The 25,354-nt window shown below is 44.9% G+C and overlaps 2 protein-coding genes and 1 non-coding gene across 3 annotated transcripts; all 3 read right to left on the reverse strand.

Moving 5' to 3' along the window:
* Positions 1-17,652: 17,652 nt before the first annotated feature.
* On the reverse strand, positions 17,653-20,277 carry LOC125510630 (GDP-mannose transporter GONST3-like). Its single transcript, XM_048675865.1, has 2 exons — positions 20,048-20,277; positions 17,653-19,115 (listed from the first exon to the last, which is right to left on the reverse strand). The coding sequence occupies exon 2, from the start codon at positions 19,113-19,115 to the stop codon at positions 18,009-18,011; it is 1,107 nt and encodes a 368-aa protein (XP_048531822.1). The 5' UTR covers positions 20,048-20,277; the 3' UTR covers positions 17,653-18,008.
* Positions 20,278-20,793: 516 nt separating this feature from the next.
* TRNAH-GUG lies at positions 20,794-20,865 on the reverse strand. The gene has a single exon. It is a non-coding gene; the product is annotated as a tRNA-His (tRNA).
* A 683-nt stretch (positions 20,866-21,548) lies between these two features.
* On the reverse strand, positions 21,549-22,955 carry LOC125510637 (protein SAR DEFICIENT 4). The gene has a single exon (XM_048675876.1). The coding sequence runs from the start codon at positions 22,860-22,862 to the stop codon at positions 21,864-21,866; it is 999 nt and encodes a 332-aa protein (XP_048531833.1). The 5' UTR covers positions 22,863-22,955; the 3' UTR covers positions 21,549-21,863.
* Positions 22,956-25,354: the final 2,399 nt, after the last annotated feature.

Raw genomic sequence — 25,354 nt, forward strand, 5'->3', positions numbered from 1 at the left:
TTTGAACTTTCTAGTCAACCTCTCTTATTTGAGTTTTGCTTGTGCATCGTTGCTTGTTACTTATGTATGTTATTGTTTGCTTGCGATAGAATTCCCGTAGTGTGAAGCGTGTTACTATGAGTCTCTAGGATTCGCGGATCGTCAGCAAGGCAAGTAACACTTTGATCATATCCCATTATTACCCAGTTTTTATGCATGAGTTCCAATCCTCAAACATTGCATGATTAGGATGTCATTAACTTGTGGGTTGGGAAGTAGTTGTTGAGGTAGAACCTATTGCCCTGTTATATTCAAACCCTTGGGAGTTACTTCTACGTATTGCTTATTGCTATGCTATGATCGTAGACGTGGTTTGGGTTTGAGTGAAATTCATGTCAGATGTGAGATTGTTAATTAATGGTTCAACTTAAGGTGGCAACTTAATCAAACAACTGGGTGGATTGAGGCACCTGGGGAACCCAGTGTTGTCTGTTTATTTTGGAAATCCCGGGGTACCCGTGTGATCTTCCTATGGACCGCCACCCAGGCTCAAAGGGAACTGAGATGATTCATGCTAGAAACTTCCGTGTGCAGCCACAAGCTATTATGGGCTCTAGCATAGTTGAGTAAGTTACATGAAGCTCTTGAAGAGGTAGATCAGCAGGTGGTGGGTTTTGTAGGTTTGGTATGGTCTACCCGGAGTAGAGAGTTAACGTTTCTGAAAGACTGTGTCTCGGTCATCCGTTTCTCAAACACCATGTAGTGCGAGAAATCCAACGGAGGCGATCGAGTCTTGTGGGGAAAAGTGCGCAAACCTCTGCAGAGTGTACAATCTAATCATGGTTAGCCGTGTCCCTGGTTATGGACAATTCTTGAGTATCTAGTACTTGGGTTATCCCATGTATCTCACCATGCTTAATTAATACTGTTGAGATGTTAATCACTTTAATTGGGATTGAGTTGGGGATACCTTCTCAATGATGTTTCAACCACCATTATAGTAAATTAAAATCTATTCTGTTGTTGTAGGGAAAAATTGGCTTTTCGCAAAAACTACAACCATACAGCTTTCCACCAGCCATATATGCATGTAGTGATAGCATTATTCTGTTTCTGCTCTACTGTGTTATATTGCCAGCATATTCCATGTGCTGACCCGTTTTCGGGATGCAATGTATTATGTTGCAGACTTTTCAGACAAGGGGTAAGGTTCGTTAGGTCGTTGCCGTGCAGCTCAGCTATGCCGTTGGAGTTGATGGACTCACCCTATCTTCCAAGCCTTCCGCTGTTATCACATTAGATGGCCTTAAGCCATATTATTGTAATAAGTTCTCTTTGGATACACTCGATGTAATAGTGTGTGATTGTTACTCTGTTATAAATCCTTCGAGTATTGTGTGTGTCAGCATTACCGATCCAGGGATGACACTGAAGCACAGAGACTTGACCATCTGAGGTCGGGTCGCTACAAGATGGTATCAGAGCACACGCTGAGTGTAGGACACGACCACTAAGATAAACCCTAGGTCACACTTCTCTTCTCATTTCTGACTCCTCTCCATTTTCTACTCTTTAGGATGACGGAGATGAAGAACAAGTTTGCACAACCGGATGAGGACACACCTTTTGGATGCCACTTGAAGGAAGTCACTAGGTACTTGAACATTGGAATACCAAGCTTCACCGGGACGTACAACGCCACTTTACCTGAAGAGGAGCGCTGGATGATTCAAGTACAAGTTCCAGGAAGGACGTTCTCGCCAACTTCTAAACCCATAGAATTTTCCTTCGATGCACCAACCTGGAGTTTAGGAAAGAGTATGGCAGCTCACATCACCATGGGACGCATTGGAGAAGTTTACAACAGGGAGCTTAAGGACACTATTTACCAAATATGTGGGCGCCGAGACGAGCAATGGGAAGTAATCAGCACTAAGAAGGATAGATCCATTGTAGCTTTCATCCAGGAGTTAAACCAGCACGTTCGACGTCAGGAGAACCAGATGTGTGCGGACATGATGGACTTGAAGAAGGCGAAGAATAGGATCATCGAGCTGGAGGAAGAACTCAAGTTTACCCGCGATGGATATGAGGAGGAAATCAAGACCCTACTGGAGAAGAATGACGACTTAGTCAAGAAGATCGGAGTATTCATGGGAGGACCAGCACCAATAGAAGAAGAAGAACCCAAGGAAATACGCCCCGAGGACTACATAATCATCGACGACACCGACTCCGACCCTAGTGATGATGTCTTTGAAGACGAAGCTGGAGCAGACATCATGGACTCTTCCACCGATCAAAATTTCTAGATGACTACCATATATTAGTAGTATTTCCCCCATGTATATAGTAGTAGTGAGCACTTTTGTGATAGTTCTAGACCGTTTGTATACCCTTGCTTGATCGATTGAGTGAAATGATTGTGTTTGTCTCATGTGCATATGGGTAGTGTTCTCTCATTAGACCTCTTCTATTCTAAATCTCTCCCATCTAAACCCCTTAGATGCCTCCGAGACGTGACACCGGTTTTGCCTTCCCGCCGGAGCTCACCCAGTTGATCCAGCAGCAGAATGCCTTGATGCAATTGCTAGTTCAGAACCAGGGCAACAACAACAACAACAACCCACCACCAGTGGACAACCTAGCCCGTTTTCTAAGGTTACAGCCGCCGGTGTTTTCCAGTAGCACCAAGCCTATAGTTGCTGATGATTGGCTATGCCGTATTGGAAGGGAGTTGACCACCGCAGGTTGCATAGATGCTGAGAGAGTGCGCTTTGCCGCACATCAATTGGATGGACCAGCAGCCTCATGGTGGGAGAATTACACGGCCACTTTTCCTATAGCCAATGTCACTTGGGACCAGTTTCAGCAAGCTTTCCACACAGCCCATGTCTCCACTGGAGCTATGCAAATGAAGAAGCGGGGGTTCCGCAACTTACGCCAGGGGAACCGTACTGTGGCTTAGTACGTGGATGAGTTTAGCAAGTTATCTCGCTACGCCCCTGATAATGTGGCCACAGATGCCGCGAAGTAGGAGAAGTTTATGGAAGGGCTGAATGATGAGATGAGCATGCAGTTGATGGTAGCAACCTTCAACAACTACCAAGAGTTGGTAGATAAGGCTCTTATGATTTAAGGGAAACAGCAGCAGATTGAGAGCCGCAAGAGAAAGTATGGGCAAGGGAAGTATAACTCAGGAGCTCAGCAGAAGCCTCGCCTAACCCCGAACACGGGAGGACTTGTTCACAACCATGGAGGTCACAACCACACTGGAGGAGGATCACATAACCACAGTGGTGCTAAGAATGGGAATGGGAATGGAGCTAACAACAATCAGAACCGCTCCAACCCGTCCACTCCCGCCAAAAGAGACTTAAGTCAGGTTACCTGTTTTAAGTGCGGGAAGACAAGGCACTATGCCAATGATTGCCCCGAAGGAAGGAATGGAAACGGAAATGGAAGCACTAGGAAGAAGCCTAATCCATTCAACAAAGGACAAGTGAACCACGTTAACGTGGAGGAGGTTGAAGAGCAGCCGGACGCGGTAATAGGTAAGTTTTTGGTTAAGTCATTTACCGCTCTTGTTCTTTTCGATACTGGTGCATCGCATTCATACATATCAAGGGGATTCGTGGATAAGTTTAAACTACCAACCCAAACCCTTAGGACCCCTCTTTTAGTGAGTTCACCCGGAGCAGAGTATATGGCTAGCCGATGGTGTGACCAGATACCCTTAACCATTGGTACACATGTTTTTCCGTCTGACCTAATTATCTTGGAGTCACAAGGATTGGATGTGATATTGGGTATGGACTGGATGTCAAAGTTTGGAGGAAGCATTGACTGTGCTAGTAAGTCGATTTATCTCACCACCCCGGAAGGAAAAAGGATTAAGTATGTATCTAGGCATGTGCCTAGGAGGAGTCAAGTGAATGCCCTTACGGGGGTTGTTCAGGAGGAAATGCCTGTAGTGAAGGATTACCCGGATGTTTTCCCAGAGGAGTTACCAGGCATGCCACCAGACAGAGATATTGAGTTTTTGATAGAGCTGTTACCAGGAACAGGACCAATATCCAAGAGACCCTATCGGATGCCCGCAAATGATCTGGAAGAAATTAAGAAACAGATCGAGGAGTTATTGGAGAAAGGATATATCCGAAGAAGTTCATCACCTTGGGGAGCCCTAGTACTTTTGGTTGAGAAGAAGGATAAATCCCTAAGGATGGTTGTTGATTATCGAGCATTGAATGAAGTGACGATTAAGAACAAGTACCCACTGACGATGATCAACGATCTGTTTGATCAGTTGCAAGGAGCTAAAGTGTTTTCGAAGATCGATTTGCGATCGGGGTATCATCAGTTGAAGATACGAGAGAAGGACATACCAAAGACGGCGTTCACAATGCGATATGGATTATACAAGTACACGGTCATGTCGTTTGGACTGACTAACGCCCCTGCCTATTTCATGAGCATGATGAACAAGGTGTTCATGGAGTATTTGGACAAGTTTGTTGTGGTGTTTATTGATGATATCATGGTATACTCGAAGAACGAGGAGGAGCACAAAGAGCATTTGCATTTAGTTCTCGAGAAGCTCAGGGAACACCAGTTGTATGCTAAGTTTAGCAAATGCGAGTTTTGGCTGAAGGAAGTCGGATTCCTTGGACATGTTATATCAGGAGAAGGTATAGCAGTAGACCCCAGCAAGGTTCAGTCAGTCACTGAATGGTTGGCACCCACCTCAGTTAGCAAGATCCACAGTTTTCTTGGACTCGCGGGATACTACCAGAGATTCATTGAGAATTTTTCCAAGATTGCAAAACCAATGACTGAACTGTTGAAGAGGGACACCAAGTTTAAATGGACAGAAAATTGTGAAGCAAGTTTCCAGGAGTTGAAGAAACGTTTGACTACAGCCCAGTGCTAGTACTGCCAGATATACATAAAGAGTTCCAAGTGTATTGCGACGCCTCTCGCTTAGGACTTGGATGTGTGCTTATGCAGGACGGAAGAGTTGTTTTGTATGCCTCATGACAACTAAAACCCCATGAGTTGAATTATGCCACGCATGATTTGGAGTTAGCAGCCGTAGTGCATGCATTGAAGACCTGGAGACATTACCTTATTGGAAACCGTTGTAATGTGTACACGGATCACAAGAGTTTGAAGTACATCTTCACCCAGAAGGAGCTGAACCTTAGGCAGAGGAGATGGTTGGAGCTTATAAAGGATTATGACATGAAGCTACACTATCATCCAGGAAAGGCCAATGTCGTAGCAGACGCATTGAGTCAGAAGAGTTATGCTAATACCCTTGAAAGTAAAGGACTGCCGAAGGAATTAGCAAAGGACATCATGGAACTTCGGTTAGAGATTGTACCTAGAAGGTTCATTGCCACAATGGAGGTTCAGTTGACATTGTTGGACAAGATTCGGGAAGCTCAGAAAGATGATAAAGAGATTGCCGAGATAAAGGAGAAGATGGGCAAAGGAAAGGCCAAAGGATTTCATGAGGATGAGCACGATACCCTATGGTTTCAGGACCGAGTTTATGTGCCCAACAACCAGGAGATTAGGAAGTTAATACTTCAAGAGGCCCATGACTCACCATACTCGATACACCCCGGAAACACCAAGATGTATTTGGATTTGAAGGAACGTTTCTGGTGGAATGGTATGAAGAAGGACATTGCCGAGTATGTAGCCGTATGTGATGTATGTCAGAGAGTTAAGGCAGAACATCAGAAGCCAGCAGGACTGTTACAGCATATGCCGATACCCGAATGGAAGTGGGATAAACTTGGCATGGACTTTATCACCGGATTACCCAGGACTAAAGCAGGATAAGATTCCATATGGGTAGTAGTTGATCGTTTGACCAAAGTAGCTCACTTCATCCCAGTGAAAACCACCTATACAAGTGCAAAGTTGGCCAAGATCTATATGTCCAAAATCGTATGTCTGCATGGAGTTCCGAGGACCATCATATCGGATCGAGGAACACAGTTTACTTCAAAGTTTTGGCATCAGTTACACCAGACTTTGGGAATGAGATTGGAGTTCAGTACAGCATTTCACCCGCAGACAGATGGACAGACTGAGAGAGTCAATCAAATTTTGGAGGACATGTTGAGATCCTGTGCGCTAGATTATGGATCCAGTTGGGATGACAATTTGCCATATGCAGAGTTCTCATACAACAATAGCTACCAAGCCAGTTTGAAGATGGCACCGTTTGAAGCCATGTATGGACGCAGGTGTAGAACACCGTTGATGTGGGATGAGGTAGGAGACCGACAGTTGTTTCGACCTGACTTGATTAAAGAATCTGAGGAGAAGGTAAAACTGATCCGAGACCGATTGAAGATTTCTCAGTCCAGGCAGAAGAGTTACGCAGACTCAAAACGCAAGGAGGTAACCTACGAAATTGGAGATAGAGCATATCTGCGAGTATCACCCTTGCGAGGAGTGAAACATCTTAGAGTTAAAGGAAAGTTAGCCCCGAGATTTGTAGGACCGTATCGCATTTTGGAACGGATGGGAGAAGTCGCCTACAAGTTGGAGTTACCTGAGGGATTGTCAGGAGTCCACGATGTGTTCCACGTTTCACAGCTGAAGAAGTGTCATGCTGAGATGGCGGAAATACCGTTAAGAGATACAGTACCCTTGGAGGCAATTCAATTGGACAGTGATTTGACTTACGAGGAAAAGCCAGTAAAGATTCTTGAGTTTGCCAGCAGAGTCACCCGCAGTAAGGTTATCAAGTTTTGTAAAGTTTAGTGGAGCCACCATACCGAGGATGAAGCTACCTGGGAACGAGAGGATGATCTCCGCAAGGACCACCCATACATATTTTCTAGCCAACCCGAATCTCGAGGGCGAGATTCATCTTAAGGGGGGTAGGTTTGTAACATCCCAAATTTTCAATTTGGAATGTTATACATAGATCATCCATGCATATCATGTTTTATTGATTTTCCGTTCCGTAATCCTCGAAATCCTAAGCAGCTCAAGGACCCTCGGAGAGAGTTGGGGATTTCCCGGTCTTCATATTTGATTCTTTTATCAAATAATGAAAAGAGGCTTTGATTTTAATTATTTCTCTCCGAAAAATATTTCACATTAAAAATTAAAGAGAGGAGATAATATGACTTCTCCAAAATAAATGAAATATTGGAGGAAAAATATTAAAATCATTAAATTGATTTTTTATTTGATTTTATTCGGATTTTATTTGCAAAATTGCATGTTTTTCAAAATTGCATTTTTAGGGCCAAGAAAACGTTCATCTTGTTCTAAATATTTTATTTAGACGGTGAAAAATTGTTTTGGCATTTTTAGGTTTTTTTTCTAGGATTTTATTTCGGTCGGCGAAGTTTTTAAAAAAAGATTCCGCGCCGACTGGGCCTAGGGCCCTGCCGCGCCAGGCCGCCGCCGCCGTCTCCTGCGCGCGCGCGCGCTTCCGCCGTCGCCGCCACTCGGACCAGAGTCCGAGTTGGACTCCGCAGCCGCCGCGCCTTGCCCCCTCCTCCAAGTCGCCGCTCCCGCCCCTTTATATACACCACCACCCCCACCCCAACACCACCACCGCCGCCGCCAACCCTGCCGCCTGCGCCGCGCTAGTTGCCGTAGCCGCAGCTGCCGCCGCCTCGCGCAGCCGCCGCCGCCGCCCTCGCGAGCCGCTGCCCCGCCTCGCCGGAGGTAGCCACCGCGCCCCGCCGCCGGGTTTTTTTATAAAAACCGCTTGGTTTTTTTTCAGAAACCCTAGATCCATTTTTTCTTGGATTCGCCGGTTTTTTTTTCGTTCTTCCAGTTAACGTACGTTCGTCCGTACGTTCATTTTAACGAACGGTTTTCGCCCGTTAGTTACAGCTAACGAACGCTCGTTCGTTAGTCTGTTCGTGAGTTTTCTTTTATCGGATTTATTCCGCGATTTTTCTGATCGTGATTTCTGATCCGATCTTAGTTTCTATTTATCTTTTCGCTCGTTTAACGGAATCAGGCGATTCAAGCGCCTGGAGTTTTGTCTCGAAACCCTCTTTCCGTTTAACCAACTCAAACAAGTTTTTGCTACTGTAAAATTTGACCTAGTTTCACATTAGTAAACGAAGCTTCTTTCTTTCGCCGTTTGAGTTTCGTTGCTCCGTTTGATTTGATTCTTTTTACGAACCAGAGTTCTTAATTTGAACTTTCTGGTCAACCTCTCTTATTTGAGTTTTGCTTGTGCATCGTTGCTTGTTACTTATGTATGTTATTGTTTGCTTGCGATAGAATTCCTGGAGTGCGAAGCGTGTTACTACGGGTCTCTAGGATTCGTGGATCGTCAGCAAGGCAAGTAACACTTTGATCATATCCCATTATTACCCAGTTTTTATGCATTAGTTCCAATCCTCAAACATTGCATGATTAGGATATCATTAACTTGTGGGTTGGGAAGTAGTTGCTGAGGTAGAACCTATTGCCCTGTTATATTCAAACCCTTGGGGGTTACTTCTACGTATTGCTTATTGCTATGCTATGCTCGTAGACGTGGTTTGGGTTTGAGTGCAATGCATGTCACATGTGAGATTGTTAATTAATGGTTCAACTTAAGGTGGTAACTTAATCAAACAACTGGGTGGATTGAGGCACCTGGGGAACCCAGTGTTGTCTGGTTTTTTTGGAAATCCCGGGGTACCCGTGTGATCTTCCTATGGACCGCCACCCAGGCTCAAAGGGAACTGAGATGATTCATGCTAGAAACTTTCGTGTGCAGCCACAAGCTATTATGGGCTCTAGCATAGTTGAGTAAGTTACCTAAAGCTCTTGAAGAGGTAGATCAGCAGGTAGTGGGTTTTGTAGGTTTGGTATGGTCTACCCGGAGTAGAGAGTTAACGTTTCTGAAAGACTGTGTCTCGGTCATCCGTTTCTCAAACACCATGTAGTGCGAGAAATCCAACGGAGGCGATCGAGTCTTGTGGGGAAAAGTGCGCAAACCTCTGCAGAGTGTACAATCTAATCATGGTTAGCCGTGTCCTCGGTTATGGACAATTCTTGAGTATCTAGTACTTGGGTTATCCCATGTATCTCACCATGCTTAACTAATACTGTTGGGATGTTAATCACTTTAATTAGGATTGAGTTGGGGATACCTTCTCAATGATGTTTCAACCACCATGATAGTAAATTAAAATCTATTCCGTTGTTGTAGGGAAAAATTGGCTTTTCGCAAAAACTACAACCATACAGCTTTCCACCAGCCATATATGCATGTAGTGATAGCATTATTCTGTTTCTGCTCTACTGTGTTATATTGCCAGCATATTCCATGTGCTGACCCGTTTTCGGGCTGCAACGTATTATGTTGCAGACTTTTCAGACGAGGAGTAAGGTTCGTTAGGTCGTTGCCGTGCAGCTCAGCTATGCCGTTGGAGTTGATGGACTCACCCTATCTTCCAAGCCTTCCGCTGTTATCACATTAGATGGCCTTAAGCCATATTATTGTAATAAGTTCTCTTTGGAGACATTCGATGTAATAGTGTGTGATTGCTACTCTGTTATAAATCCTTCGAGTACTGTGTGTGTCAGCATTACCGATCCACGGATGACACTGAAGCACAGAGACTTGACCATCTGAGGTCGGGTCGCTACAATATCTCAGGTAATCCCATAAATGTTGAAACCAATATTATTGAAACCGTAACCCCGGAGGAGTACATAAGGGACACTTTCCAGAACGTTTCAGACTCCGAAAAGGAATAAGTATGTGGTACGGTAAGTAAACCGACTCCAAAACAATTTTTAAGGCAATATTTCTCCGTTTTAGAATATTTAGAAAAATAGAAAAATAAGTAGCAGTCCGGGAAGGACACGAGGGCCCCATGAGGGTGGTGGGTGCGCCCTACCCCTCTAGGCGCGTCCCCTACCTCGTGAGCACCTCGTGTGCCTTCCGGACTCCGTTTTCTTGCACGATACGTATTTTGGTCGGTAAAAATTCATTATATATTCTCCCAAAGGTTTTGACTCCCGTATCACGCAAATATCCTCTGTTTTTGTTTCGAGCTGTCCCGTTGCAGATTAAATCAACATGTCTTCCCAGGATTCGGAAGGAGAAATCTATGTGGATGATTACTTAGCAAATCCCAAGGTCTATGGAGATGTGGAACACGATGGATGGACCACGGAGGAAGAAGAGGACTATGAACCCAAAGGGAAGGAGGAGATGAGCTCAGATGAAGATGAAGCACCATTACCTCAACCTGGGGACATGCACGTGGAGTTCAAAAAGTCAAGTCTCCCTGATAGGGTAAAGAAACCCAAGTTCGAGTTTATCCCTTTTCGTCTCTTGCAGGAAAATAAGCAGGACCTATGCAAAAAGATATTAACCCTGGAGTGGGAGATTGGTGATCTGAGGGATCAAAATGCCGTCCTCAAGCGCAAATTAAGGGAGAAGGCTGAGCCATCAACTAAACCAACATCACCACTACCTTCTTCACCGACAAAGGAGACATAATCACATGGGTATGGGCACTCCCCTTGGCAACTGCCAAGCTTGGGGGAGGTGCCCCAGTATCGTATCACCATCACAACTCCTATCTTTATCGTTTTTTCCTTAGTTCGATCCTATTAGTAGTATCTTGATCTAGTAGAATAAAGTTTATGGCATGATCTAGTTTTGAGTTTGCTTTATGATCTCTCTTTGTAATCGAGTCCGTGAGCTATATATAATAAAGTTTAGTGTTGAGTCAAGGGCTTGATTATTTTGCCATGATCTTGGGTGAATAAAAGAAAAGAGAAAAAGAATAAAAAGAAACAAAAAGTTCATATTGATCTTATTAAGAGTAATGACTTCACATAGAAAGAGTATGATGATTAAAAGTTGTTGGGAGTTGGCAGACATAGCTTTGGTCATTGTTGCAATTTAATAGGAAGTAATAAGGAAAGAGAGGTTTTCACATATAGATATATTATCATTGACATATTTTATGATTGGGAGCACTCATTAAAATATGACATGCTAAAGAGTTGATGTTGGACAAGGAAGACAGCGTAATGAGTTATGTCTTTCTTATATCTGAGATAAAGTATGTTGTCATGGATCCTCTAACTTGTTGAGCTTGCCTTCCCCCCTCATGATAGCCAAATTCTCAGCACCAAGTAGAAATACTACTTGTGCTTCCAAAATCCCTAAACCAGTTTTGCCATGAGAGTCCACTATATCTACCTATGGATTGAGTAAGATCCTTCAAGTAAGTTGTCATCGATGCAAAGCAATAAAAATTGCTCTAAATATGTATGATTGATTGGTGTGGGAGAAATAAGCTTTATACAATCTTGTGATGTGGAAGTAATAAAAGCGGCGGACTGCATAATAAAGGTTCATATCACAAGGGGCAATATAAAGTGACGTTCTTTCGCATTGAGATTTTATGCATCCAACCATAAAAGCGCATGGCAACCTCTGCTTCCCTCTGCGAAGGGCCTATCCTTTATTATTATCTTCTACCTTATGCAAGAGTCATAATGATCTTCACCTTTCCTTTTTCATTTTATCCTTTGGCAAGCTTAGCATGTTGGAAAGAACATGATATATATATATATATATATATATATATCTAATTGGATGTAGGGGAGCATGAACCATTATTGTTGACATTACCCTTGAGGTAAAAGGTTGTGGGGCAAAACTATAAGCCCCTATCTTTCTCTGTGTTCGATTAAAACTCCATAACCACAAGTATTGCGTGAGTGTTAGCAATCATGGAGGACTAGATGATAGTTGAGTATGTGGACCTGCTTTTTAGCTCTGACATAGACTCTTTCTGATGTTATGATAAATTGCATTTGCTTCAATGACTGAGATTATAGTTTGTCGGAGCCCAATAAGGTTTATGATTTATACTTTTGCATTGTGAATAGATCATCACTTGAACATAAGTAATCATATGACAAAATCTATATATGTTGCTGTTATGAGAAAACTCATGATGCCTTCATGTCCGTATTTTATTTTTATCGACGCCTCTACCTCTAAACATGAGGACATATTTATTATTATCGGCTTTTCACTTGAGGACAAGCAAGGTCTAAGCTTGGGGGAGTTGATACGTCCATTTTGCATCATGCTTTTATATCGATATTTATTGCATTATGGGCTGTTATTTCACTTTATGTCACAATACTTATGGCTATTCTCTCTTATTTTACAAGGTTTACATAAGGAGGGAGAATGCCGGCAGCTGGAATTCTGGGCTAGAAAAGGAGAAAATATTAGAGACCTATTCTGCGTAACTCCAAAAGTCCTGAAACTCCACAGAACGTCTTAAAATAAATAAAGAAAAATCCTCGCCAAAGATGAAGGCCAGGGGGCCCACACCCTGCTCATGAGGGTGGGGGGCGCCCCCCTAGGGCGCTCCCCCTACCTCGTGGCCCCCCTGGTGGCTATCCGACGCCCATCTTCTCCTATATGAAGTCTTTCGATGAGAAAAAAATAAGAGGGAACTTTTCGGGACGAGACTCCGCCGCCACGAGGCGGAACCTTGGCGGATCCAATCTAGAGCTCCAACAGAGCTGTTCTGCCGGGGATACTTCCCTCCCGGAGGGGGAAATCATCACCATCGTCATCACCAACGCTCCTCTCATCGGGAGAGGGCAATCTCCATCAACATCTTCACCAGCACCATCTCATCTCCAAACCCTAGTTCATCTCTTGTATCCAATTCTTGTCTCAAAGTCCGGGATTGGTGCTAGTAGGTTGCTAGTAGTGTTGATTACTCCTTGTAGTTGATGCTAGTTGGTTTATTTGGTGGAAGATCATATGTTCAGATCCCATATGCATATTATTACCCCTCTGATTATGAACATGAATGTGCTTTGTGAGTAATTACGTTTGTTCCTGAGGACAAGGGAGAAGTCTTGCTATTAGTAGTCATGTGAATTTGGTATTCGTTTGATATTTTGATAAGATGTATGTTGTCTAGCCTCTAGTGGTGTTATGTGAACGTCGACTACATAACACTTCACCATTATTTGGGCCTAGAGGAAGGCATTGGGAAGTAATAAGTAGATGATGGGTTGCTAGAGTGACAGAAGCTTAAACCCTAGTTTATGCGTTGCTTCGTAAGGGGCTGATTTGGATCCATATGTTTCATGCTATGGTTAGGTTTACCTTAATACTTTTGTTGTAGTTGCGGATGCTTGCAATAGAGGTTAATCATAAGTGGGATGCTTGTTCAAGTAAGAACAGCACCCAAGCACCGGTCCACCCATATATCAAATTATCAAAGTATCGAACGTGAATCATATGAACGTGATGAAAACTAGCTTGACGATATTCCCATGTGTCCTCGGGAGCGCTTTTCCTTATATAAGAGTTTGTTCCGGCTTGTCCTTTGCTACAAAAAGGATTGGGCCACCTTGCTGCACTTTATTTACTTTTGTTACATGTTGCTCGTTACAATTTATCTTATCACAAAACTATCTATTACCACTTGTTTTAGTACTTGCAGAGAATACCTTGCTGAAAACCGCTTATCATTTCCTTCTGCTCCTCGTTGGGTTCGACACTCTTACTTATCGAAAGGACTACGGTAGATCCCCTATACTTGTGGGTCATCAGCTCCTGAGGAGCGGAGATATCTATGTAGGGAGCACCTCGCGAGGTTCACGTGACGTGAGCCATGACGACCAAGGCCAGGCGGGCGCCAGCGGGCGCAGTGTACCAGTTTCCTCTTTGGTGCTAAGGAGGCAAGCGCAGGCGCGAGGTCCCGAGGAATCAGGAAAAGGTTTCCATATCGGTGCAACAAGACCAAGACTAGAAGGACGACAGGACGGAGGTCATCGCGGAGCCCACAACAGCATCACCACCAGAGCCTTCGGCAGGCGAAGACCACCTTTTGTCAGGATAGCATGTACTTGTTATCCCCCTTCAAACTTGGCTGTTGTGGGATCCCTTCCCGCCTAACATTTGGGAAGAGGACCAAGGCCACTATAAATAGGGCCTAGCCACCACCATGGAGAGGGGTCGGAATCAGATTCATTCCACCCTAACAAGCTCACCAGTTCATCCATCCCAAGAACACCTCACCTCCTGAGGCGGTTCATCCATTGTACTAGTTCATCCTCAGCCCCTCGAGGCAATCCACCCACAAACTGGAGTAGGGTATTGCACCGCAAGGTGGCCCAAACTAGTATAAACCCTCGCATCTCTTGTTCTTTGGGTCTGTCGAGCTAGGCCGTGGAATCGTTGAGCAAGCGAGCGAGGAAGAGAGTGTTCTTCGTGCGCACCCCAGAGTTCAAACCTCACAAGGGTTTGCCAGAACCCGCAATCCGACAACGGTATATGATAATGTTCATCATATAAATCAAAGAGGTTCAAGCCTATTCAGGAAATGAAAAATTTGCATAAAGTAATTCGTAAGGATGTGGTGTTGGTAATACTCATCTGCGACAAAGTCAGTCAATGCATCATTTGCAACAAACTGCACGAACTCTTAGTAGAATCCGGCTTCATTCATGAAGGCATTGTGTGGCCATTCGCACGTTGAACCTCTGTCCTACGCGAAATGTTGAGGTCGCTATCTGAGGAGTCCCCAAGGACTCCCTTGGCATTCCGTTTAGAGGAACTCCTCTGGAAGAAATTCATTTTTCCTACGAACAAATTTCTGAAATTTTGGGCCACAAAATGATATCAGTAAAACTTCACAAGATTGATAGCAACTACTCATATGGATGTCTAGAGGCTATATCAAGCATTCAAACTACTTGAAACTCAAAGAATTCAACATGCAAGCTCATTTTCAGTAGCACCAAGAGCAGCTAATTATGCAACATATAATCCACTAAAGAAAAAACTGATTGCAGCAATGGAGGAGTCACATACCAAGTAGCAATCCCCCAAAATAGTTTCGAAAACAGAACTCAAAGCAAAGAGTTTGAAAATCTTAGGTTTGGGAGTAAGAACACGAGAGAGAGAGAGAGAGAGAGAGAGCTACCAGGAATTTTTCCTAGAGTTAAGGGACGAAGTGAGCTAAAGTAATAAGTGAGTGGGGCCCTATGTGGCCCACAAGCCACCAGGGCGCGCCTAGGGGGGTGGGCGCACCCTGGTGCCTCGTGGGCACCTGGGGCAGCCCCCGGGGTGTTTTCAGTGTCAGGAATTCTTAAATATTCTATAAAAATTCATGTTGAAATTTCACATCATTCCGATCACTTTTATTTTTGGGCTATTTTTATTGCACAGGTAATTCAGAAAACAGGATAATCATGGCATTTTATTGCATTTAACTAATAATAACAGAGAGCAAAAAGTAGGTATCATACGTCTCCAATGTATCTATAATTTTTTATTGTTCCATGCCATTATAGTACCAACCTTAGATGTTTTATATACACTTACAAGCAATTATATATCATTTTTGGGACTAACCTATTAACTTAGTGCCCAGTGCGAGTTGTTGTTTCTACCTACTTTTGGTTTTTCAGAATATCAGTACCAAACGAAGTCCAAATGCCATGAAACTTTTTGGAGATTTTTTTTGAACATAAGAAACCCTGGAAGCTTCGGGAGGGGACAAGAAGATGGAGCAGTGGCCCACAAGGCACCAGGGCGCACCCTGGTGGCTCGTGGGGTCCACGTGGCTCCGTTTGACCTAACTCTGACTCTATAAATTCTCTAAAATCGGGAAACCAACAAAGGTGTCCACGAAATACTTATTCCGCCACCGCAAGTTCCTATGTCGAGAGATACCATCCAGAGGCCTTCTCCGACACTCCGCAGAAGGGGGAATCAATCACAGAGGGGCTCTATATCAACCTTGTTGCCCTTTCGATGATGCGTGAGTAGTTTACCACAGACCTGTGGGTCCATAGTTAGTAGCTAGATGGCTTCTTCTCTCTGTTTGTTCTTCAATACAATGTTCTCCTCGATGTTTTTGGAGTTCTATTTGATGTAATTACTTTTTGCGATGTGTTTGTTGGGATCCGATGAATTGTGAGTTTATGATCAGATTATCCATTATATTACATGAGTTTTCTTTGAACTCTTTTATGCATGATTGTTATAGCTTTGTATCTCTCCGATCTGTTGATTTGGTTTGGCCAACTAGATTGATTTATCTTACAATGGGAGAGGTATTTTGTGATGGGTTCAATCTTGCGGTGCTTAACCCCAGTGACAGTAGGGGACATGACACATATTTGTATTGTTGCCATTAAGGATAAAAAGATGGGGTTTATTCATGCGTGAGTTTACTTTGTCTACATCATGTTATCTTGCTTAAGGCGTTACTCCGTTCTTTATAAACTTAATACTCTAGATGCATGCTGGATAGTGGTCGATGTGTGGAGTAATAGTAGTAAATGAAGAATCGTTTCGATCTACTTGTCTCGGACGTGATGCCTATATTCATTGATCATTGCCTCGGATATCGTCATGATTATTTGCTTTTCTATCAATTGTCCAATAGTAATTTATTTACCCACTGTATGCTATTTTCAAGAGAGAAGCCTCTAGTGAAAACTATGGCCCCCGGGTCTACTTCTATCATATATTTAAAACCCTAAAATACCTTGCTGCAATTTTACTTTATTTGTTTTTATTTGTATTTTTGTTCGATCTATCTATCTATCACCATATGATTTAATCTTGTAATTAACCGCCAAGGGATTGACAACCCCTTGTTCACGTTGGTACAAGGATTTTTTTATTTTGTGTGCAGATACTGTTAACGAGTTGTTGCGTGATTCTTCTACTAGATTGATGACCTTAGTTTCATAACTAAGAGAAATACGTATCTCTACCATACTGCATCATCTCCTCCTCTTTGGGGAAAACCCAACGCAACTCACAAGTAGCAGGAAGAATTCCTAGCGCCGTTGCCGAGAAGATATCATCAACATCTATCAAGTACCTACACATAAACTTTCATCTCTTTGCATTTACATTATTTGTCACGTGCCTCTCGTTTTCATCTCCCCCACTTCTAATTTTTTTTTACAAAAATACAAAAATATTTTTCGTTTGCCTTTTTGTTCATTTATTTGTTTGCTTGCTCGCTTGCTTTTATTGCGTTAATGTCAACACTCAAAAATTAAAAAAGGAACAAGAAAAGTAAAGACATATGGATCCTCATCCACTTGCTAATCTTTTCAAAAGATCAAATTATGATGAACCAATTGCTATTGAGTTGAGTGCACTAGATTATCTTTGTGAAGCTTTGCTTGAAAATCGTGAATCTGAAAATTGTGACGGAATATTAAAAGAATAAATTTATAAGGTGATCCATGATATCTCCTTGAACAAAAAGCATGATTGTAATGATGTTATTATAAATTCTATTAATGTCAATTGTGCCAATAATACACAAAACTAGAAGTTTGGGGATGTCAATTTTGTCATGTCCACTACTCATTGTAGTGGTCATGATTGGGGGAGCCGCATGCTGGGACATCTTAACGTAAATCAGGAAACTTCAAAAAATGATTTTTGAATTCTTGAATTTTTCAAGAAAATTCACAAACTTGAAACTTCATAAAATGATTTTTGAATTTTTCAGAAAAGGGGCTCCATGGAGCCCAAGCTCCAATAGCAATTTTCGTATTACCCTTATAAAGTACACTGTTAAGGGTATTTTTCCATCTAGTGTGGTTTGCTATCTCAAAATGAACCCAAAAAGACAGTGCATGGGGTGATGGCTCGCCAAAAAGGTAGTCCATTACAGTACGAACATACAATATGTGTTCCACTCAATGTGCCACCGCTACTGCTAACAACTAAGAGAAAAGAAAGAAAATGATAAAATAACTAAATAAGGAAATGTCTACTGTATATGATCTGCATTCAGGGATCAGGCCCTAGAGCTCAGCGGTTCTCTCTAACAAACGAAAACGATAAACAATAACAAAAAAGAATCGTAGAATGATACTGAGGTTCCTCTGCATTTCCTAACTAATCTCAACTATGCCCTGTAGATAAACATTTCTTTCCAATGGTCCACGCAAGCTGTTGCCAGAAGTGAAGTATCAATAACAAACTTCAGCGATGAGGCTTATGAGGAATGCTCTTCAGTTGAACTGATGTCACGCCCTTGCTGCATCTCAAGCAACTTCTGTTCCTCCTCATCATTCTCTTCCTTCGGCTCAACATTTGGTGCCTTGGGCTTTGTGGTGGATTGCTGGTACAGAACACCACCAGACATGCAGATCAACAGCCCAATTGTTCCCACAAGGGATGAATGCTTGTCCCAGATAAGCAGATTAATCACGACAGTGAGGAGCTTGTTTACTATACCAAGGACCGTAAATCCAGTAGCTGAGATAGCCCGTCTGCAGGAGAACCCAAAGAAGGATATTGCTAACCCAAAAAGGCACGACAAAGCAACCGGAAGAATCATGTCGAATGACAGCCAGTTTGTCATCTTAGAGCTGTCGACCTTCATCTGACTGAACTCTCCCATTACAAGGAGCTCAATGGGGAACAGCATCAAGGCCTCAAGATTGTTGTAAAGCACAAGGCCCCATGTATTCAGGCCAATGGTCATGACAACGTGCTTGATGTATACGAAATCAATGGACATACTCGCTAGGTAGGCCACTGCCCAGCTATAAGCAGTCACAGTGAACTGGTTGTCTGTGAAAACGTAGATCACACTTCCACCAAGTATGGTGGATAGTGAAAGCCATGTCTTGAATGACGGCCATGGTTGGTGAAGGTACAACGTCTCTCCGATGGCCACAAATATTGGCACAGCAGAGCGAAACACAATGAAAGTGTCCACATTGGCATGCAGCAAGAGTTCGCTGTTTGTGAAGATGGAGATGTAGAACATCACAGCAGCAGGTAAGAACTTCCACATGGTTGCGAAATTAAGGCCATCATGCTCAATAAGCTTTGCTTGTCCACATAGGAGAACTCCAACAACACTGGTCAAGTACTGTAGAGCTGTCAGTGCCCCAGGGTACGGAAATTTCATGATTGCCCATTTGTTGATAATGGAGAGCAAAGATGCTGACAGGCAATAGCCAGCAGCCAAGCCATACACTGAAGCTTGCTGGACAAGAGTGCTCAATATGCTACTCCAGGCTCCAGTTTTTTGGAGAGCACTGGAACCATTGGCTGAAGAACCTTCTTTCGAGGGCTCCGAGGAATCAGACATCTGCAGCATCCAAAATTATATTTTAAGTGCTCGGAATAAATAAACGAACTGTTAAAATTCACGATGGATCCTACTCATCTTATTGGAATAAGTAACCAGGAGCCTACTGTAACATACTCCCTCCGTTCCAAAATTCTTGTCTTAGATTTGTCTAAATACGGATGTATCAAGTCACGTTTTAGTAGTATTAGATACATCCGTATCTAGACAAATCTAAGACAAGAACTTTGGGAAGGAGGGAGTATGACATAAACAAAACTCTCAGTTCAAAATTCTATGCACATGATGAGCGTTGAAAATCTCATGAGAAATATATGAACAGGAAAGGTAACCAACATTTCGAAAGTGCCAACCAAGATAACAAAACTGACAAAGTAGTGGTATTAAGCAAGATAACCAACATTAGGGAATTACAACATTGTTTCCGTACTAGTCCGTCTAGTAAAAGAGCAACACTTTCTTGATGTTTAAAGAAACAATTAAGCCTTGTATGATCACATAAGTTAAGTATCCTACATGGACAGGGGTCAGAGGGCATAAACATAGCATGCAAGAGTAACCATAGTTAAGTTCCTCATTATCTGCAGTGATGCAGATCCTCTGAAGCAATGACTATGCAACAACAAATGCAAGTTCAGGGATTCAAAATTTCAAAGGGTGGCACATATAAACATGCAGCACGCTTAATTAACACATCCAAGATGCTGCAAATCATGTAGGACGGGATGCATCCCCAACGTTTCCTCAGAGTAAATCAAAATCTGCTTGCCAAGGTAACACGGGGCATGAGCAGAAGATAGATGGTGCCTCCTGCGATTGCTAGCTCTAATCGAACCGGAGAACAAACTTAGGCGACATAAATGACGAAATGCGCCCCGGAGCCGCACGCCCCGAACCCTAGATCAAATCCGAAGAAGAATCGAAGCATATACCTGGAGGGCTTTCTGCGGGCTGGGATTTGGAATTGGAGCAAAATCTACGGGCGGGGAGTCGTCGGGGGCTCGTGATCCTCACCGGGGCGACCGGCGCTAGGGAGCGGGGTGGAACAGCGCCGGCGCTGCAGGGCATGGGCTGTCGGACTGCGCCATTGTGGCAAGGGGGGGACTTTGAGTTGAGGAGGTCGGTGGTGAGGTTGGGTTTGTTTAGAATGAGACAGAGAGACACGGAGGAAGAGAGAGGGGCCGTTTTCGCCTGTCCCTATTTTGGGCCAGGCCCAGTTTACCGATGCGACCTCATCGTGCCCGTCGGCTTAAAAGTTCAGACAGGTTTGCTCAAATAAAAAGTTCATAAAAAATATCGAAGTGTGGCTAGTTTACCGATGCGACCTCATCGTGCCCGTCGGCTTAAAAGTTCAGACAGGTTTGCTCAAATAAAAAGTTCATAAAAAATATCGAAGTGTGGCTAGTTTACCGATGCGACCTCATCGTGCCCGTCGGCTTAAAAGTTCAGACAGGTTTGCTCAAATAAAAAGTTCATAAAAAATATCGAAGTGTGGCTAGTTTACCGATGCGACCTCATCGTGCCCGTCGGCTTAAAAGTTCAGACAGGTTTGCTCAAATAAAAAGTTCATAAAAAATATCGAAGTGTGGCTAGTTTACCGATGCGACCTCATCGTGCCCGTCGGCTTAAAAGTTCAGACAGGTTTGCTCAAATAAAAAGTTCATAAAAAATATCGAAGTGTGGCTGCTGGGATTCGAGCCCAGGTCTCCACGGCCACAACGTGGAATTCTCACCACTAAACTACAGCCACTTTGATGTTCGAAACCATGTACACCTTACTTAACACACTGCGTAGGAGTATCTGTTACAGGCGAAACATAACGGCAGGTAACTCAGTATAAAGAATCTGGATCATTTGGGAACTCAATCTCTGCTGCTGTAAATGCGACGATAAAAGCTAGTGAAGTCAATCTGTCAGAACACACAATTTTGTATTACGGCATACCATGAATGTCTTCATGCTTTATCTTAACCCCAATGCCGTTCAACATAGACAAAATCATTCTAAGCTCGTTATGACACTCATGGAGCTGTTACGCTCGGTGTTCCTTCAACAAAATTCAGGTCCTCCAGGACATGTCAGTCACTCAACATGAGTTTTCCTTGCAGAGAACCGAGCTAGCTAGGTTGTCACAGTTCCAGATGGATGCCTATATTACAATTGCGCGGTATAAGCTAATAATATTGAAAACCAAGAAACAAGTGATGTGGGATCAGTTGCTTTTGAAGATAAAGATGGCTCAACTACAACCATCCGGTGATGCTTTTACATCTGCTTCCCCCCACTTATTAGGGTTCTCCCATTATCTGAAAACACTTGTATTAAGGTCTGAGCTCATCCTTGCCCGAGAGAGCATTCAGATGTGCAGCCATATTGGCAATCATGATGGTCCTGAGACCTGAGTCCTGACATTGCAGCACACTCAGCAACAATGCCAACAATACAAAAGATTTGAGTTCACAGATAAGCCATTACACTGTAATTCTCCTTGATAAATACCACACCATGTTATTAGAATCGGATACAGAGACAAGGTACCATGAGATGACAACACCTTCTTATTCGAATCGGCCTAACAACAGGTGAATATGCCACAGCTGATGATCAGAAGCACAAAGTGCTAATCTGATCAGTTTTATTTATTTGTATTTCGCCGATGATGACTCTCTGGAAGGAACAGCCTGTGCAACCTGCCTGCAAGAAGAAGAGCCTTCTCGCAATCCATGAGTTCCATGCATCGATCGACCTCACGCGTTCTTGGCTGCAGTGTAGTTCTCGTAGGCCAACTGTGCCGCCAAGAGATCGACGACGGCCGTGCCAACGGACTTGAACACGGTGATCTCATCGTCGCTGCGCCGCCCGGCCACGGTCCCGGCGGCCAGCTCCGCGAGCGTCCCGGCCACATCGTCCCTCCGCAGCACGCCGCGCTGCAGCGCGCCCACAAGCTCCCCGGCCTCCTCCAACGCCGCCTCGAAGTCGATGAACACCCTGCCCCGACGGAGCGCCTCGTCGTCGCACTCCCGCATCGCCGGCGTGAACGACCCCACCAAGTCCAGGTGCGCCCCGGGCTTCAGCAGCTCCCCCCGCACGATCGGCTCCTGCGACCCCGTCGCGCAGCTCACGATGTCCGCCGCGGACACCGCCTCGTCCATGCCGTCGACCTCCTCGACGGCCACTCCCGGGTGCGCGTCCCGGAGCTTGGCGACGAGCGCGGCGGATTTGGCCTTGGTGCGGTTCCATACCAAGATGCGGGAGAGTGAGGGGAGGGCGGACAGGTGCGCTTCGGCGAGGTAGGGCGCGAGGGCCCCGGCACCCGCGAGCGCAAGGGTGGAGGGAGGCCGGGAGGGGGAGACAAGGAGGGAGGCGGCGAGGGCGGAGACCGCGGCGGTGCGGAGGAGGGTGAGCGCGGAGCCGTCGACGGATGCGAGGGGAACGCCGGAGGCGGAGCTAAAGAGGGAGACGGTGGCGTGGATGGAGGGGCGGTGCGGGGAGTTGGCGGGGAAGGAGGTGACGGCCTTGAGGGCGAGGTAGGGGAGCGACGGGTGGGCGCACCATGAGGGCATGAGGAGCAGCGCCGCGGAGGGCGAGGTCGGGACCGGGAAGGAGACGCGGTGCGGGCAGTGGATGTCCCCGGAGAAGGCGGGGAGGCCCGCGCGGAGGTGGGAGATCAGGGACGGGAAGGGGAGGACGGCGTGGAGCGCCTCGGCGTCGATGTAGACGAACGGGTGGGACGGCGGCGCTGCCATGCTGCCGCGGTGGGGCTGCTCCTGCGCTGCTCGCGGCGTTCGCGATTGCGTGTTTGGGAATGGGGATTGCGTTGACTAGCGAGTCCTAGTCGTACACAGGGTTGGTCTATTTCATATTCTCTCCGCCCCTGCTTTGTCAGCCACACACTTGTTAGAGCATCTAGGGCTAATGCCAAACAATTATCGTCTACGGCATTTGATGCAAAAACGTGCTTGAACAGATAAAAGAAACTATGGTTTAAGGCATTTGATCTGAAAATGTGCTTTAGCAGATAATGCATCTTCAAATGACGGTAGGAGGGCTCTCTTTTTAGATATTCTTCGAGTTGTATAAGAGCATCTATAATCGGCCCTCTCAAACTCGTCTCATATGTCTGGGCGGGCCGTCCAGTCACTGCTCGGTCACGATTTTTTGACCCAGACGGGCCTCTCATACGGCCCTCAAACGCCCGGGCTAACTGGCATCCCCCATACCCATCCTACATATGGGGTTGATATGAGGACGCCCGAGCACGCCCACCACGTTGGACCCGACAGCCAGACCCCACCCTAAATTGCACCAAATCTACCCCGAAGACCAGCAGGATCCATTTGATATCTCCTCTCTTCTTCCTCCTCTGCGCCGTCCGTCTTGCGCTCCGCCGCCGTTCCCAGGCTCTTCGCCGCCAGCTCCGAAAGAGCGCTCCCGTCCTCGCCGCGGGAAATGTCGTCGCCGGCCCGGACGCCACCGTGGTACGTCTGGCAACTCTCCGCTCCGCCTTGCACTTGATGTGTTCGACACATTGACCGCCCGGAACTATTGTGGTTTTGTTAGGTAAATGATGGATTCTGATGCTTCATCGGACAAGGAGTATGGATCGACAGAGCTTGACCAAATGATTCAAGATGAGTTCTTCGATTCGTCGGATTTGGACGAAGAAGTGGACATGAGCATGCAAGAGGAAATGGAATGGCAAGTGGAGTATGTTCTCAACTTTAAGGGCTCAATCAAAGGGAGAAGAGTGATCAACCGAAATAGGGTGTCCATAGCAAAGCTACTGCACAATGACTACTTTGCTCCCACACCTGCTTTCCCCGGAAGATCCATGGTTTCGTCGTCGTTTTCGCATGCAGAAAACATTGTTTTGTGCATTGTGGGGGGAATGGAGGCACATGACGACTACTTCAAGCTCAGAAGGGATTGCTGCGGCCAACTCTCTTTCTCGGCCAAGCAGAAGTGCACGACTGCTCTGAGGATGCTTGCACTTGATATTGCTGCAGACGCCGTTGGTGAGATGGTTAGGATGGGGGGAGCACGTGCCTGAAGACCACTGTCAAATTTGCCCGCGTCGTGGTTGAGGTGTTTGGACCTGAGTATCTCAGAGAACCAAATGCGCAAGAGAAGTTGTTGGCCATTAGAGAGGCAAGGGGTTTCCAGGAATGCTCTGATCAATTGATTGCATGCATTGGTAATGGAAGAAGTGCCCCAAAGATCTGCGGGGAATGTATCAGATCACACAAGAGAGGCCGCCATCACACTAGAAGCGGTGGCATCACATGACTTATGGATTTGGCATGCTTTCATTGGAATACCTGATTCTCACAACTACATCAACGTGCTTCAACGATCTCCGGTGTTCAGGAGGCTTTGCAATGGGGAATCACCACCGTGCAACTACACCGTCAATGGCCGGGACTACAACGTGGGGTACTATCTTGCCGATGGTATCTATCCTCAGTGGACGGCGTTTATGAAGACCATATCCAAGCCGCGTGGCAATAAACAGAGCCACCTTGCAACAATGCAGGAAGCGGCTAGGAAGGACGTAGAGAGGGCATTTGGTGTGCTTCAGGCTCGTTGGGGAATTATGCAGAGCTCTGCAATGATGTGGGAATCGGAAACTTTGTGGCAGCCGATGACATGCTGTGTTATTCTACACAATATGATTGTCGAGAATGAGGGTGATGGTGTAGCCCAAACCCATGATTCGAAGCACCCGGAGAACAAGTTGAAAATCCAAAAGATCAAGATGTGGCTCAGCTTATGAACTTTCTGCAGATGCATCAGAACTTCGAGATCAGCAGGTGTACACACAACTACTCAATGATCTTGTGGAGCACATGTGGATCCACAATGGCAACCAAGGAGGCAATGCTTGAGTTTGGCACTTCAAATAAATTTTATGTAAACGCTATCTATGCTTGATACCAACAATTGCTATTTACGTGTGATATTGTGTTGCATGATTGACGTGCATGTATTTGCATGGATTTAAGAGTCTGGATTTGAGATATGTGGATGCACGAAAAGAAATGTGAGGGCCCGTCCAGATGCGCCCGCGGGCGTTTGACGGGCCGGATTTGCCAAGTCCGATTGTAAATGCTCTAACTTCATTTGCTTATTAAACTTTCAACCACACATCTTTATTTTGATATTTGATTATAATAATTATTGAACAATGCCATATTAGACAAAAAGACTAAAAGATGACAAAATGAAACTAATATGACAT

Source organism: Triticum urartu, chromosome 1, assembly GCF_003073215.2.
Source record: "Triticum urartu cultivar G1812 chromosome 1, Tu2.1, whole genome shotgun sequence".
Taxonomy (NCBI): domain Eukaryota; kingdom Viridiplantae; phylum Streptophyta; class Magnoliopsida; order Poales; family Poaceae; genus Triticum; species Triticum urartu.